Below are 15,709 nucleotides of genomic sequence, written 5' to 3'. Positions count from 1 at the left end.
TCATCCCACATCAGAGAAAGGAAACTGAGGCACATGGCAGTTTCCTCACCTACCAAAGACTGGCAGGAGAACTGATGAGACTTCATCTACAACTGCCGAGCTCCGCGGGCAGTCTGCAGAGCCCACTCATGGGCTCGGCTCGGAATCCATCTTCGTGACATTCATTCAAATGTCGTGGTTCCTCCTGGGGAATGAATTTCCATTCATTCAACAACAACATAGGAGATGCTTCTACGGTGCCGTGATGGTATTCCTGGGAGACAAACTGATCTCTTTCATCTGAGACTGTGTTTAAAGAGACATTCAGGGAGGAAAAGCAGCTCAAACAATCATTAGAGCTCAGAAAAAAAACTTTTCAATTTTTATTAAAATGTTATTCTTCACAGAGTATAGAAACACACTTGGTGACAACCTATTAAACATCAGCCTTCCCTTTCAAACACACACAAGAAACTGCCAACCAAACTCTGCTGCTGCGAGCGGATTAAGTCGTACATACGTATTGTCAGGATGGCACCAACGTGAGGAGTACATTTGACAGCTTCTTCTCGGGTACAGAGAATTTTCTGACAGATTCTTTTTCCCCTTCGGAAAAGCTGAAACAATTAAGAAGGCTTCGACATATGAGCTAAGGGCCACAGTATTAACACGTATCAGGGCCAAGAGCGACGGGTGGCATGCACACAGGGCCCAGGGGGCAGCAGAGCCTCAAGAGGGGTGCCAGTCCCCTGTTTCTGCTGTGAGCAAACAAGTCTGTGGGGTGACAAACACAGATGGGGAGATGGGGAAGGCCTTCCCTCTCCAAGGAGAAGGGATTTGGGTTCACACTCAGGAAGCAGAGGACATCACACAGAAGAAACGGAGACTCCCTACACATGGACTGAGCTTCCTCCTAAGGGACAAGGGCCAGCATGGCTAAAACAGACTTTGCTAGGACCACTGCCTTTGAGATGTAGAAGTCTCCAGTGAGTAGATACTCGAGGCACCCTACTGACTCCACCAAGGACCATGAACAAGAGCAAAGCATCCTAGCAGAAGGCAGAGACACCCACTGGATGTCAGGGGGAAGGGTTGGGTCTGAATTCAGCCCGGGAGATCAGTCCCACGGTGGATGACACATGAGAACCAGGTCACCGAGCTGCTGAGAAGAGCCCTCCTTCCTTCCCACCGCGGTTCATACGAAACCACTGGGAGGCAGGCGGTGAAGTGATCAACCAGGGCAAGCATTGCTTTAGCATTTCGCAATTATTATTTCTCCCTGCTCTGTTTATCTTCTGTGGAGACCAGAGTCATACAACACACTGATAACGAGACTGGAGGGTTGGCCTATTCTCTGTGTCAGACTAGCAAGTCCTAATCGAGTATTTTTACCTTAAGGGTACCAGAGAAGCCAGTACCTGTCACCTGCATTTCTTCAGCACCTTTTAGTTCCAAACATCTGCCTATGTTACTTCGCCCTTGCAGCCAGCTGGATATCCCATTATCCTGACTCTGGTCTTTTGTACTAGATGGTGTGGAAGAAAAGAAGCGTATGCCTCATGGGCATTTCTCAGCCTGTCTTCCCCAGCGCAAGTCTTCCCTCCAGGTTGTTGATCCAATACAGACTAAAGCAAAAGCCGCAGCGAAGGGTTGGCAGTGTTTTCTAGCCAGCGCTGCTGGTGACTGGTGGAAGCAGGTACACTTGCTGGAGACCTTGGTGATGCCCACAGGGAGCAAAGATAATCAAGGACAAACAGCCTCTCTCAGACATTGCCATGTCTGTCATAAGGTGGAACCAGCCATCCCCCCCTTTATGACCCAGAAACCCGGATGAAAGCTCTGGGGACACAGGAGTCAGATGACTGACTCAGGAACACCCCTGGGCACCGTGGCTCTGGCCTCGCAGAACAGAAGCCTTTCCTATTTGTTATTCCTATTTAGTTACCCACACAGGCTTCTTCACTGGACATGGTGGACCAGACTTTTAATCCCAGCACTCAGGAGGCAGAAGCAGGAGGATCTCTGAGTTCGAGGCCAGCCTGGTCTATATAGTGAGTTCCAGGCCAGCTAGTGATACACAGAAAAGCCCAGTCTCAAAATAAAAAAATAAAACAAAATAAAAAGAATCAACTTCACCTTTGTGGCTAATGCAGCCCATAATTATCTTGGCCTCCTCAGAGTACCTGCTTCCCTTAGGTTCTCTGCTATGCACAGGGAAAGGAGGAGTCCCCCAGAAAATATGGATGAAGGACCCTCAGACCTGTTCCATATTACCCAGCTTACAATGGGTTTGATTGACTAAGGACGCAGATCACTAAGATAGATGGGTGTATATATACTCCCTCAACAAAGAGGACACTGGATTTTATGTAAACTTCCCTTTTGCCCCATACAGGAGGAATCACCCCAGAGTGGCTTGCAGCCAGAGTGAAGGGAGGGCAGGGACATAAGAGCTCCCCGTGGTTCCCAGGCACTTACAATCCTTGCTAGGAGTCTACCTTTGGAAAAATGCTAACTTTATTGTTTCTGCTCATCTTCCGCTCCACCCTGCCTACTTTGGGCACCTTTGTCTGGATCAGCTCTTCTGGGGTGTTGCCCAGGGGTGGAAGCAGCCTCTTCTTGCTGTGTCGGGTCTCAGAGAGCCACTGAGGGGGCAACTCGAAAGGCCCAAAGCCAAACTGCAGAGAATATTTATCAGGGAATACCCCATGTTCCACAGGGGCTACTGGGGCCTCCTGAGATACAGAGTCCACTGTGCCTGGAGGCGTTACAGAGGCTGCAGGCTGTGGCTCCTGCTCTCCCTCTGAACAGGAGGTGAGTCCCTCCTTGGCCTGTAAATCCACTGAGCCAAGATACTTGGCCTCACTCTCCTCCTCATCCTCAGAGGGCTTAAAGATCTGCTGCTGCCCAATGTGAAACATCTCCAAGAGCTGGCTCCCAGAGCGCATGCTCGGCTCCAGGCTGGCCTCAGCCACCCCACCCCCAGTGCTAACCACATTGCGGCGACTGTACCGGTGGTGCAGCTGCACCAGGGTCCCAACCAAGCACTTCCGTACTGATTTGTTCACCGTTAGGAAGAGCACAGGGTTGGCCAACAGGGAGACTTTGGGCAGCCAAATGGCAGTGAGGAGCAAGAAGACGGAAGTGTTAGGGACATTGAGCACAGTCTGGTAGACAACCAGAGTGGCATAGGGTACGCTGCAGAGGATGAAGACTGTCACCATGGAGAGCAGGGTGGCATGTAGCTCAGCCTCCCGTTGGGACGCATAGGGGATGGAGATGGTGTTCTGTGGGGTCCGCAGGGCGGCAATGATGACTTTCTTCTTCTGGCTAGCACTCAGGGCCCTCCGGATCAGGATTAGGAAGAGGAATACCACAGCCACAGGCACAATGACCGTGGTGACGTTGTAGAGCAGAACATACACCAGGTGGCCCAAGGAGTTGCTCCAGACTTCCGTGCAGGTGGACATGGCATAGATGTCGGCTACATTGGTCACAGCAAACACAGGGACACTGGCCACCACTGCATGCGCCCAGATGTACATCACCAGTTCCCGAGACCTGGCATCAGATATTTTTCTCTCCAGAGGATAGAGGACTGAATAGTACCTGCATGACATAAAAGCACAGTTCATTTCACAGGAAAAAAAATACTCTTGAAATTAGGGTGACCTAAACTACCAGAAGTAGGTAGAAGGGGACAAAAACTGAGACAGGTAGAATCATTTGAAGAATCCAGGAAGCCAGACCTTAAGTCGTGAGGACTCTGGAATACAATTGGGAGACCAATAATCCAGAAAAGCAAAACAAGAACAAGAACTTTCTGAAAACACAGAGAAAATCCTTATTTTCATGTGATTCTTAAGACTCTATCAGGAAAACAAGCAAATACATACAGTGCATAACTACCCTAAGAATTACTGCCATCAGGACTAGGATCTTGAGTGCCTTCAACATAAAGGACATAGATCTCTCAGGCTCCTGTGTGAGGGTGGCTGCTTTCTAAGGGGCGACTTGTACATAGTTTACTCTGAGAAGCCTCTGAGAAAATTTTAAAGCTAATGACAAATTTGTCTACATACATGTGGAAAGCAGACTTATACTCCAGCCCACACACTGCAGACAATTGGCTTCTAAGGCTGCTCATGGCAGAAGACACCCAAGTGAATGACAGAGTGTAATCAAATCCAGCCAATCACATTGTGCCTGCCCAGTAGTCAGTTATTGTAACTCTAAGAGCAGCCAGCAGGTCTCAAATTAATTTGTTGTCAAAATTCAGATGAGGATTTCCACCCTTCCAAGTTACACTTTCATCATTCCGTAACTACCATAGAACAATTCCAAATGCACCTTGCTTTCATACCATCAGTGATGTAGGAAGTCCTCCTGTATATGTGTTGCTTCGGCACACCATGTGGCCAACTAAATCCACTTAAAACCTGAGAAAGCTTAAAAAGTAATTCTAGTCACGAAAGAACAGAGTTAAGCACGGCTTCTTGGTAGCCGGCATTTTGCTAGCTACTGGTGGCGTGCTGCAGCTCTCTTAAGAGAGGTCTTTCCTGATTCAGCAGTAGCAAAACAACAACAAAAAAAGAAAAAGAAAAAGAAAAAAGAAAAAACCCACAGTTTCAAAACTGCAGCTTCCTGAGCCATGCTGCCAGCACAAACTCTGGCTCTTTCAGGAGGCTGAACATTTAAATGGGGTTTGTGAGCAGAGTGCTACACTGGCTTAATGGCAACACAGACCCACTGTGTGTTTAAAAATAGGGCAATGTGCATGGCTCTCAGAGGCAGCAGAGCAAGCAGGCAGGGCCGTGTTGACCCTAGCCACAGATGCTTAGCATAAAAGATAAAAAGGCTCTTCTGCTCAGAAAACAATTACAGATACACAATAAAGATAGATTCAGATATAAAAGACCTCCAAATGGGTCACAGTGTTGGATAAATGTGCGTAGGCTTGGAAGAGAAAAGAAAAAGAGTATAAAGAATTACAAAAAGAAGTAAATCATTTAAAAAATAAAACAAAGTCTTTAAAGAGAGCATACAGACAGTCATAGATTAAAAGGATCAAAGAAAAATAAGCCACAGAAAGATGTAATATACACAGATAATCTGGTTGGGTATATTATTGTGTTTTCTTTAAGTTATTTGACTGTGAAGGAGCTAAGTACAGAGAGACATTTCATTGTATAACCTGCTAAGCTAAACTAGCATATATGTTTTAAAGGTATCTTGACTTCAAGATTTGGGTCTCAGAATTTGTTGCTTTGGAAAAAAGGTTCTGCTTTTGTTTCCACAGAAGATGAGAACCTGTGGATTAATTCCAGACTAATGTGGTTTTATGGACCAAGACCCCCCAAAAAGTCACCATGAACACCCCCCAAAAAATTACTTCGCCCAACAAAAAACAGGAAGCAGTTTAGAGAAAACTACACCAAGATTCCCTAAATGATTGTTTATAAATGTTTGTTTACATCTGAAGGGGGATATGATATAGACATGAATAATTTGCATTGGTATGGATCTTGGTCTATTGATTCAAATTTTAGGTCAGTTTTGTTAGATGTATGTTTCTGCTCTTGATTAAGGTATTGTGTTTGTGCAGTTCATTTAAAAATGTAATGTATAATTAAGAAATATAGGTTAATCGATAATCACCTATAATAGTCAAGCTTGTAGTCATGTTAGTTAGGTTTTCTAGATATGTAGACATATATTTCAGTTAGGTATTTTTCAAATCTTTCAGAGACCATCAGAATATGGCATTTAAAATGTTTTAATAACTTAGGACTTTTCATGAAAATGAGACACATCTGCTCCTGGCAACACCAATTACTTCAAGAGGATGATGGGCATCAAAGAGGATCCTCATGGAGTTTGTTAGCCATTTGGGCAAGAAACTGCTTTTGCCTGAACTGCTTGACTAGACTTGCAGGAACCACAGAAAAATGACTGCTAAAGGAACCTTTGGGGTTCCTGCTTCAATAAAGAGTCTGCGAGACTTTCTGTAGGACACAGAAGAAAGTGACTGACAAACTGCCAATATAGACAGAACTGTCTTTGAAAATTCTTGCTTCATGGAAAAGTCTGCTGGATATTATTGGCCTGTAGGCTGAAGATGGATGCCCCAACAATACAGAAAAACTTTGGGTAACTGTCCAGACAGCGAGATGTCTCTGTCAATTCTAGAATTTTGGAAGTTGCTTACAATGCACTTCCTGTTTACTTAGGTAATATTATATCCTTCTGGAATCTTTGATGGAGTTGAAGAATAGTTATAGTTTTCCTTAGTTATGATGAAATATAAAGTAGATAGAAATATTGTAACTGTGATTCTTGCTTGATGCCTGTTTTGTTATATGTAATTTTATTATGTTGAAGTTAAAACCTTCCTTCTTATTTAGATAGAAAAGGAGAGATGATGTAGAAAGTCCTTCTGTATATATGTTGCTCTTTTTGTTTAGTGAATAAAAAATCTGCATTGGCCTGTGATAGGGCAGAGTGGAGCTAGGCAAAGAAAACTAAACTGAATGCTGGGAGAAAGAAGGCAGAGTCAGGAGATGCCATGTAGCTCCAGAGGAGAAAGATGTGAGCTGTTAGCTGTAACCTTACTGGTAGGCCACAAACCTCATGGTAAAATATGAAATAATAGAAATGGGTAAACCAAAGACATACGAGCTAGTTTAGCAATATTCTTAAGTGATTGGCCAACCAGTGGTTTAAATAATATAGTTTCTGAGTGACTATTTCAAGGTGGCCGGGAAATGAACAAGCATTCTCCTACAACAATCAGTGACCTGGGAGAATTGAAGTTGCTCAGACCCCACAACCATACCCTCAGCCATCAGAGAGATGCTGAGATTCTTCATATTAGCTTGGCCCACAGCTCTGCTGTCAGCCATCACTAGAGCTGGTCTTCCTACCCTGATGGCAGTCCCTCACTCACGGGGACAGGTGAGAATGAACGACAATCAATGTTGTGAGCACCCCTGTGCCAGACTGGGTCACAAACACGAGCAGATACGCAGGATCATTGCTGCACTCTAGGAGAATACATGAACAATTACATCTAGAGGGTGATGGCTCTACCAGAGTAAGTACTTGGCGTAGAGCTCCTAGGGTTACCTAGGAAACTGTTGTGGAGTCTGACGGTGTTCTGAGGCAGAGAGAGGCATGATACAAGTACCACGTGGGCCATGGATGATCACAGAGGGGTGGGGCACTGTGAAGTAGGTCCTATTTATTTCTCCCCCAGGGAAGAAAAGAAAAGATTGTGCATGAAACATGCATGCTCTCAAAATGCTTTGGCTCTGAATACAGATAATTTTTTCTGATCACAACTCTATAGACATCTGATGGTACCACTCTCACTCGTAAAAACATGCCTAGAAATGTCCTGGCTCTGGCTGCTACTTCCTCACTGCCATGAAACACAATCCGGTATCTATCAGTTTTCCATTCCATTACACGTTGGGAAATGAACTGTAAGATATGCACACAGTGTATTATAAATAATGTCCTTAGTGTGTACAGCACTAGGAAGAGGATGCAGGAAGAATAGACGGCCTCCCAATTAACTTGCCGACTTAGTGTCATAAAACAAATAGATGCAAGGAAGCGAAAAGATCTACTTCCCTATTTCAAGTGCACCTTAATGATGCCTGCAAGTAATTTGTACCTTTGAATAATAAAATAGGAATTTATCAACTTGGTTTTTCTGCTAAAGCATTTGTTTACTTTTTTTGTATGAGTGATGGTTTTAAAAATGCAATGGTTTATCAGCTGGAAGGAAAAAAAGGATTTTTTATTATTTGCATATTTCCTTGTCTAAGAACAAGATCTTAGACATAACAAATAGGAACTATTGTGCTGATTTGTGGTATAACAACAAGATGTTGTAACGACATATTCCCACTCTCATTGAATCTTATACTTTAAAAACCTTCCATGTTAATCTGGGAGATGGCTCAGAGGTTATAAGCATTGACTGCTCTTCCAGAGGACTCAAGTTCAGTTCCCAGCACCCATACAGCAGCTCACAAGAGACTGTAATTCCTGTTCCAGGGGATCTAATGCCCTCTCCTGGCTTCTGGAGGCACCAGACACCCACATACAAACACATACATACATACATGCAGACAAAACACACATACACATAAAATAAAATTTTTAAATCTTAAAATAAAACAAAACTCTCAGCATTCATAGCAACCAAAAAGCGGAGACAACCCAAATAACCACCGATTGGTAAATGAACAACCAAACTACGGTAGACCCCACCATCGACTTTTATGTAGCCATAAAAATCTGGTGGGATGCTGGCACATGCTCTGACATGCTAAGTGAAAGAAGCTAAGAACAAAATAACACGTGTTGTGTGATTCCACTCACACAGACTGCTTCACAAAGGCAAACCCAGCACCAGGAAGCAGATTAGGGGCTGCCTGGGGTATAATGGTGGGAACAGCGTGAGTATCCATCAGCAGGAGGCTTCTTCTCTTGGGAAGGCTAGGGAAAATCTGGCACTGTAGCCCAGACACAATACAAAAATATACTAAACCTCATTGACTTGAACCCCTAAAACAGGTGATCCTTTTCTATAACATGTAAACTATACCTCAAAGCTAAAAAAAAAAAAAAAAAAAAAAAAAAAAAAAAAAAAAAAAAAAAAAAAATCCCACACACACCTTTCAGGAAAAAGAGTCCATAATGTCAAAGTGAAGACTTAAGACTTCACTAAGGCCAGGGATGATGGCAGGCACCTGTCAGCCCAGCTAGTGGAAAGGGTAAAGCAGGAGGATCTCTTGAGCCCAGGAATTTGAAACTAGCTAGACAACACAAAGAAAAACCATCTTTAAAAAAAAAAAAGACTACACTGGGGCAAAATGGGATTACAGAAAGACACCTGTGTGCCACAGATGGCCCAAGAGAAAATGAGAGCGTTAGCGCCCCCATCAGAAGGCAAACTGAGGCAAGTGCTCTGCAGTCCAAGTCAGGATGATGGCAGGAACTAAGGCATTTGATTCATTCCCAATCACCCATTAAATAAGAGGATGAATGAGAAAGTAACCAACAGGGTGGCATGAAGCCCCAGAACAGATTCCTCCAGAGGAATTCTGGTGTCATCAGAGCCGTGTAACCTTCGTTAGGTAACCACTGAATCACTCCCCTTTCCTCCCAGAAATGCTTACATCCTGCATCAAAGAGCCCTAATTACAGAGTTAATCAGATGGGTGAGCTACTTCAGATTGCGATGCGAATACCAATTCCAGCCAGAATAGAACAGCACCATGAGCCAGTAGCATCCTGGTGATAAAAATCTGACCCCTGGGTCTTTTGTGAAGATGTTTGTTCCACGGATGTTCAGCTAATCCTTTTGTAAGAGACCATTTTGAATATGCATTCTCTTTCTTATGGCCACAAGCAAACTAAAAAAGAAACCAGTGTATGAAATATATCAACTCATCATTCACTCCATGATGCTCATCTTTCAGTGCATTAAAAACAAACAGGAACTCAGGGCTGGAGAAATGGCTAAGTGTTTAAGAGGATGCTGCTCATGTGGGAGACCCAAGTTTGGTTTCCACAACCCACATTGAGCACCTCACAAATGCCTTGTAACTCCGGCTCCAGGAGATAAAAATCTACCGCCCTCTTCAGACCTCCAGAGGCAACTGCAGGCACACACACACACACACACACACACACACGAATGGAAGTAAAAAAAATTAAACTACCTGTCCAGGGCAATGGCAGGGAAACTGAGAATGGTCACAGAGCAGAAGACTTTGTGCAGGAATTTGACAACCTTGCAGAAGAACATAGTGTAGATCCACCAGCAGCACTGAGGGCTGGCGCTAAGGATGATGTCGAAGGGCACGCAGACCAGGCTAGCACAAATCCCAGAGCAGGCCAGGTTTTTAATGAACCTGTTGGTGACAGATTTGAACACGGTTGTGCGGCAAGTTGACCATAACACCATGAAGTTTCCTGGCCGGATATGTAAAAAAAGAAAGAAAGAAATGAAAGTGAATTAAGGGTTTAAAACAAGAGGAAAAACAACAAGAAAGAAGGAAAGAGAGAACACGGGTTAAATATTTTGATATGTTAAGCATTTATTTCAAGGATATTACACTGTCAATTCTTGTAAAATTGCTAGAGTACATCCATACCAAAAATTCTACATGGAATTTTAGTACTACTTTGATTTTTTTAATTCAAGGCAAAAGATATCCTGCAATGATGGTTCAGTCTTATTGTCAGTATAAACAATCAGCTAGGCATTTATCTCAGGCACTCTATTTTTTTTTATTTCTTTTAAGACAAGGTTTCATATAGCCCATGGTGGCCTTGAACTAGCTATGTAGTCAGGGATGAACTTCTATTCACCATGTCCAGTTCACAGAGTGCTGGTGAGGAAACCCAGGGCTTTCTGCATCCACCACCTGAGTCCCTGAGCACCAGTCTGCTTTCTTAAGTTTGCTAATGACTTCCAGGTTGTAGAGCATCCAACAGAAGCACAGTGCAAGCCACACACAGAATTTACAGCTAGTATTTCACAGAGTAAAAGGAAGCAAGTAAATTTTAATGATATATTTATTTAACCCAATTAATCCCAACATTGTGATTACAACATAACATTACTGATAAATTATCGATGAGATAGTTTTCCATTTTTGCTCTTGTGCTATCTTCAAAATCCATGTACATTTTATTTTACATTTCCAGAGCCTCTCTGTTTGAAGTGGTCACATTTCAAGTACTTAGAGGCCACAAGCAGTGAATTAGTTTGCTTTCTATGGCTGTGATAAACACCATGATCAAAAACAACTTGGGAGCTGGGCAGTGGTGGTACGCACCTTCAATACCATCACTTGGAGGCAGATCTCTATGAGTTTGAGGCTAGCCTGGTCTACAAAGCTAGTTACAGGAAAGCAAGAACTGTTACACAAAGAAACCCTGTCTTGAACTGCCCCCCCCCCCAAAAAAAACAACTTAGGAAGGAAATAGCTCATTTGACTTACTTTTCCACATCACGGTATCTCATGAGGGAACTAGAGCAAGAGCTCAAAGCAGGAATCTGACTGACATCAGGGAGCTGAGGCAGGAACTATGGAGGAAGGCTGCTTACTGGCTTGCTCTCCAGGCTCAAGTTAAATCTATCTTTCATGTTCCCAGCCCCATCTACCAAGCGGTGGCACCACCCACAGTGAGTGGGCACTCTCTCATCAATCACTAATCAAGAAAATGTCCCACAGACTTGCGGCAGGCCAATCTGATGGAGGCATTTTCTCAGTTAAGGCTATCTTTTCCCAGATGACCCTTATTTGGGTCAAGTTGGCAAAAAAACAAAACAAAAAAACCTAACTAACTAATTAAGCAGCACATGTAACTAGTGACCCACACACTAGCCAGTGAAATTCTGAATTTTGCAGCAACAATGACTTCATCAACCATCTCTCTTTGCCAGTTCCCCTCCCTGGCTTCCACAGGCCTCCCTGCTTCTGGTGTGTCTCCCACTCTCCCTGCAACGAATCTTCTTCTGTCCTGCCAGCCAGCTTCCAAATAATGACAATGAGACTTCTTATTAAAGTCTATCAGGAAAGCTTGACCTATAGCTTAGGTTTGTCTCACTAGCTCTTGTAACTTAAATTAACCCGTTTATATTAATCTATGTTCTACCACGTGGTGTTACCTCTCATCCATCTTGTTCCTCCTGTTTCCTCTCCACATCTCCTGGAATCTCCTGTATGCCTAGATTTCTCCTCCTCTTCCTTTCTCTCCAGGAAATCCCACCTATAACCTCCTGCCGAGCTATTGGCTGTTCAGCTTCTTATTACACCAATCACAGCACTATATCTTCATACAGTGTACAAATATCCCACAGCACCTCCCACTTCCATAAGTCTCTGGTCTTTTTCAGGGACTCTGGTGTCTCTACAATCTCTTCCTGGTTAGACTACCTGTTTCTGTGGCTTTCCATAACAATGCTGAAGGTCCCCAGATTCATGTTCCAAAGAAGTCTTTTCCTCTCAACCCAGACTCCTCATTACAATTAAGCCTGACAGTGTAGCCCTTTCTCAGTCCGTCAGCCTCCAAGGCCTGTGAATATAATCTGGTGTCTGCCTGTCAACCCCATACCCTTCCATCTCTGGTTTGCAGACCCAGCTCTCTGGCTGCATCTGAACTGCATCAAGGTTCGCCCTAACCCCGGGGGTGTCAGTGCACAGCATTCCTGGATTGTCTGACATCTTCCTCATAGGTTTGGTTCCTTTTAATCCAGGCTTTCGTTTAAATACTGTCTCCTCCACATGGCCTTCCCTGACTGTCTCTCTGTTTTAAACACTTATGTTCCTGCCACCACTGTACTTCATTAGAATACCCTATTGTTCCTCTATAGTAAGTTCCTAATTATTAGCCATTTGTTTCTCTCTTTTTTAAAAAAAATATTTATTTATTATGTATACAATATTCTGTCTGCGTGTATGCCTGCAGGCCAGAAGAGGGTACCAGACCTCATTACAGACGGTTGTGAGCCACCATGTGGTTGCTGGGAATTGAACTCAGGACCTTTGGAAGAGCAGGCAATGCTCTTAACCACTGAGCCATCTCTCCAGCCCGTTTCTCTCTTTTTTTTTATCAGGGAAAAAAACATGTCACTCTTGTTTGGCTACAAGTCTACACACAGCTCAATATTAGGAAGAGTAGGCACCATATAAATAATTGTTAAATAAATGAATTTATAAAAATACATGGAGAGACAGCAATCAAACTCCTTGTAGTGAAACCATCCTTTCAGGGGTATGTATGTCATCATCAATTTCCAAACTGAACTCTGAATTAGAATGGCATACTGAATCCAGGCCTGTTTTTGACTGAGGACCCTCAACTGCAAAGATACCCCAGCACAGTGGGCTCCATCAACTCTCAGACTCCTAGACCTGGAGCCTGAAGCCCACCAAGCTGCCCAGGGCCCATCTTCAGGTGTGTCACACGGCACATTCTTCCCGTGCCTGCTAAGAAAGCAGGCACATCTGTAACTTGGCTGGCCCCCTAAGGACACGACCAGTCCGGAGGATGCCTGCTAATGAGCCATTCTGACAGCAGAGCCACGCACCATGGGAAAGACATGGTGCTACAGAGGGCACAGCAGATCCAGAGCTCCAGAAAGGGTCACTCCAAGGAGCTGCGTTGGTCCCCTGAATATGGACAGAACTTACTGCCAAGTTCTCAAACACAATGTTCTGATGCCTATTATCTTGCAGACAATGTAGAAAAGCCAATTGATGTATCTAGGTACAGAGTCCAGCTGCTTCCAGGAATTCTCTACAGAACTCTGTATTAGTATGGTGACTCAGAAAGAAAACATGAGCAGTGTTTACACACACACACACACACACACACACTCCCATTTATTCAGGATAAGAATTGCTTATAGTGATGCCACCTGTCACCAAGGTGATAAACTGAACAATAACGATGTATGAGGGGCCTTCTGATTTGGAAGTTCATTCTTGGCCTTTCCTCAATGACACACAAATTAGAGTCTGGACAAATCCTTCCTTACATGGTTTTCCAAAGCATCCTTCCTTACATGGTTTTACAGGCAGGATTTAAAAGTCTGGTCATGATCTATAAATGAAATAGCCCCCTGGAAGACAGCATTCATCTCAACAGCTCGTAGGGCAGGGAGGGGCTAAAATGGCATCTGGTCAAGGATATGTTATAAATAATAATACAATTATAAGGATATCTAGTAATTTATTTTTTAAAAAATCTTTTTAAAACACCTTTATCCATCATCTTCCCAAAAGTAGCAGGAAGTCCTCTTGTTTATTTTCTCACAAAATAAAAATCAAGAATTTTAATAAAAATGGAAAAAGGAAACACTATTCATTTTTTAACCTTATTACTAGGAAGCCAAAACATCCCCCCTTTTAAGGTATGATTCTATGTGCATTCTTTGTAACACTTATTTTTTTCAAGTTGGGGTTACTTACTTATAAATAAATGCATAAAATATTGCCAGAGGATACAAAAGGGATGACACTGAGTTCAATCCATTTGCCACTGATGATAAACAAACAAACCCCCAAACTTTTCAACGTTGTATGATGTCTTTTATTTAAGATGTGATCCCTGGCTGCCTTCATGCTTATTGCCCAGATTTGTAGCATCCTAGTGAAATAAAATCATCCTAGGGGGCTGGAGAGATGGCTCAGTGGTTAAGAGCATTGCCTCGTCTTCCAAAGGTCCTGAGTTCAATTCCCAGCAACCACATGGTGGCTCACAACCATCTGTAATGAGGTCTGGTGCCCTCTTCTGGCCTGTAGGCATACATGCAGACAGAATATTGTATATATAATAAATAAATAAATAAAATTTTTTTAAAAAATCATCCTAAAATCTGTCCTGGTCCTTTCTACTGTTGTAGCAGAACACTGAGGAAAGCCAGCTAGTTGGGAAAGAAAGAGAAGGTGAGAAAGGAACACCACACACACTGCCACTGCCACTCTCTGGTTCTGAGCTCAGTCTCCCACTGCCTGACACCCAGGAACATCAGTGTGGCCAGAACACCAGAAGCTGAACTGTGCTGTCTTCTCTGAGAACCATCACAAAGGAGATTGGGAAAAAGGGCCAACGCACTCTCTTAATCCCAGCCTCTTCAAGAGGAAGGATCTAATTGCTCAATGCTTCTGTCTTTAATGGTGCTGCCTTCTTCACCCGCAAGCTTGCCACAAAGTACCTAAAATAAGGTCTCCGCGTCAGAACAGAGCTCTGCGGCCAAGCAGGACAGCACACTCTCTCCCTAACGTCTCCCACCGGCATTTTAAAGCCTCCAGATCACACAGCTACTTCTGAGCCATGAGGGTGCCTTTCTCTCCTAATGCTCACACTCCACTCTGCACATGCATCTGGAACGTCTTTGTTTAATCAATAAACTCACTGACTTTCCCTCTCTCTGAGCTGTCCTGACATTCTTCTTTCTTCATGATGAAGGTTAAGCATACTGGTGCACCTAAATAGAGGTTCCCGAGGCTCTAAGGAGTGCAGCAGCAGTTTGACAGCGACAACACCACAGACTAGGCTATTTATAAAAGAAATAAGTAGCCAAAAAAGCTGTAATTTGGGCTTGAAATAGCTCAGTGGAAAAGAACTTGCTACTCAAGCCTGATTATCTGACTTTGATCCTGGGATCCCATGGTGGAAGGGGAGAACTGACTCCTGAAAGTTGTCCTCCGAGTTCCACGCATCCATGGCATGTACACACACACGCACACGCACACACATGCGCACGCGTGCACACACATGCACACGTAATTTTAAAAAAGTAAGTAAAAAATGTTTCTTATTGTGGAGTATGGAAATCCAGGATCAAGACACGAATCAGTTCAATTGTCTAACCAGGGCTGCTCTCTGTTTCCAAGAAGGTTCCCTTTGCTGCATCCTCTAGAGGAGGTGGGTGTGGTGGGAGAAGGAGGGCAAGTGAGCCAATCACAGTGGGAGCCCTTTTATAAGAGCCATGATCCCGTTCAGGCGAGGTGAACACAATCATGCTGTGACCTCTTTTATAAGAGCCATGATCCCGTTCAGGCGGGTGAGCAGCCCTCATGGCTTAATCTTCTTTTGAAGTCCAATCTTAATGCTATCATGTCAACTGCTCTGCTCTAAACACCAACATTTTAAAGGGGACACATTGAAATTAGAGCAAAATTAAGATTCAAATGCC

General features: G+C 43.7%; 1 protein-coding gene across 2 annotated transcripts in view; it reads right to left on the bottom strand.

Moving 5' to 3' along the window:
• Positions 1 to 332: 332 nt before the first annotated feature.
• Positions 333 to 15,709, bottom strand: part of Gpr176 (G protein-coupled receptor 176) — a 101,580-nt gene continuing 86,203 nt past the window's right edge. For both annotated transcript variants that reach the window (XM_038330469.1, XM_038330470.1), the window contains exons 2-3: positions 9,717 to 9,969; positions 333 to 3,588 (exon numbers count right to left, since the gene is read on the bottom strand). In XM_038330469.1, coding sequence (XP_038186397.1) covers positions 2,466 to 3,588; positions 9,717 to 9,969 — 1,376 coding nt within the window. In that variant the 3' untranslated portion in view covers positions 333 to 2,465. The remainder of the gene's footprint in view (positions 3,589 to 9,716; positions 9,970 to 15,709) is intronic.

Source organism: Arvicola amphibius, chromosome 5 (genome assembly GCF_903992535.2).
Source record: "Arvicola amphibius chromosome 5, mArvAmp1.2, whole genome shotgun sequence".
Taxonomy (NCBI): Eukaryota; Metazoa; Chordata; class Mammalia; order Rodentia; family Cricetidae; genus Arvicola; species Arvicola amphibius.
This window is presented reverse-complemented; position numbering and strand designations above follow the sequence as displayed.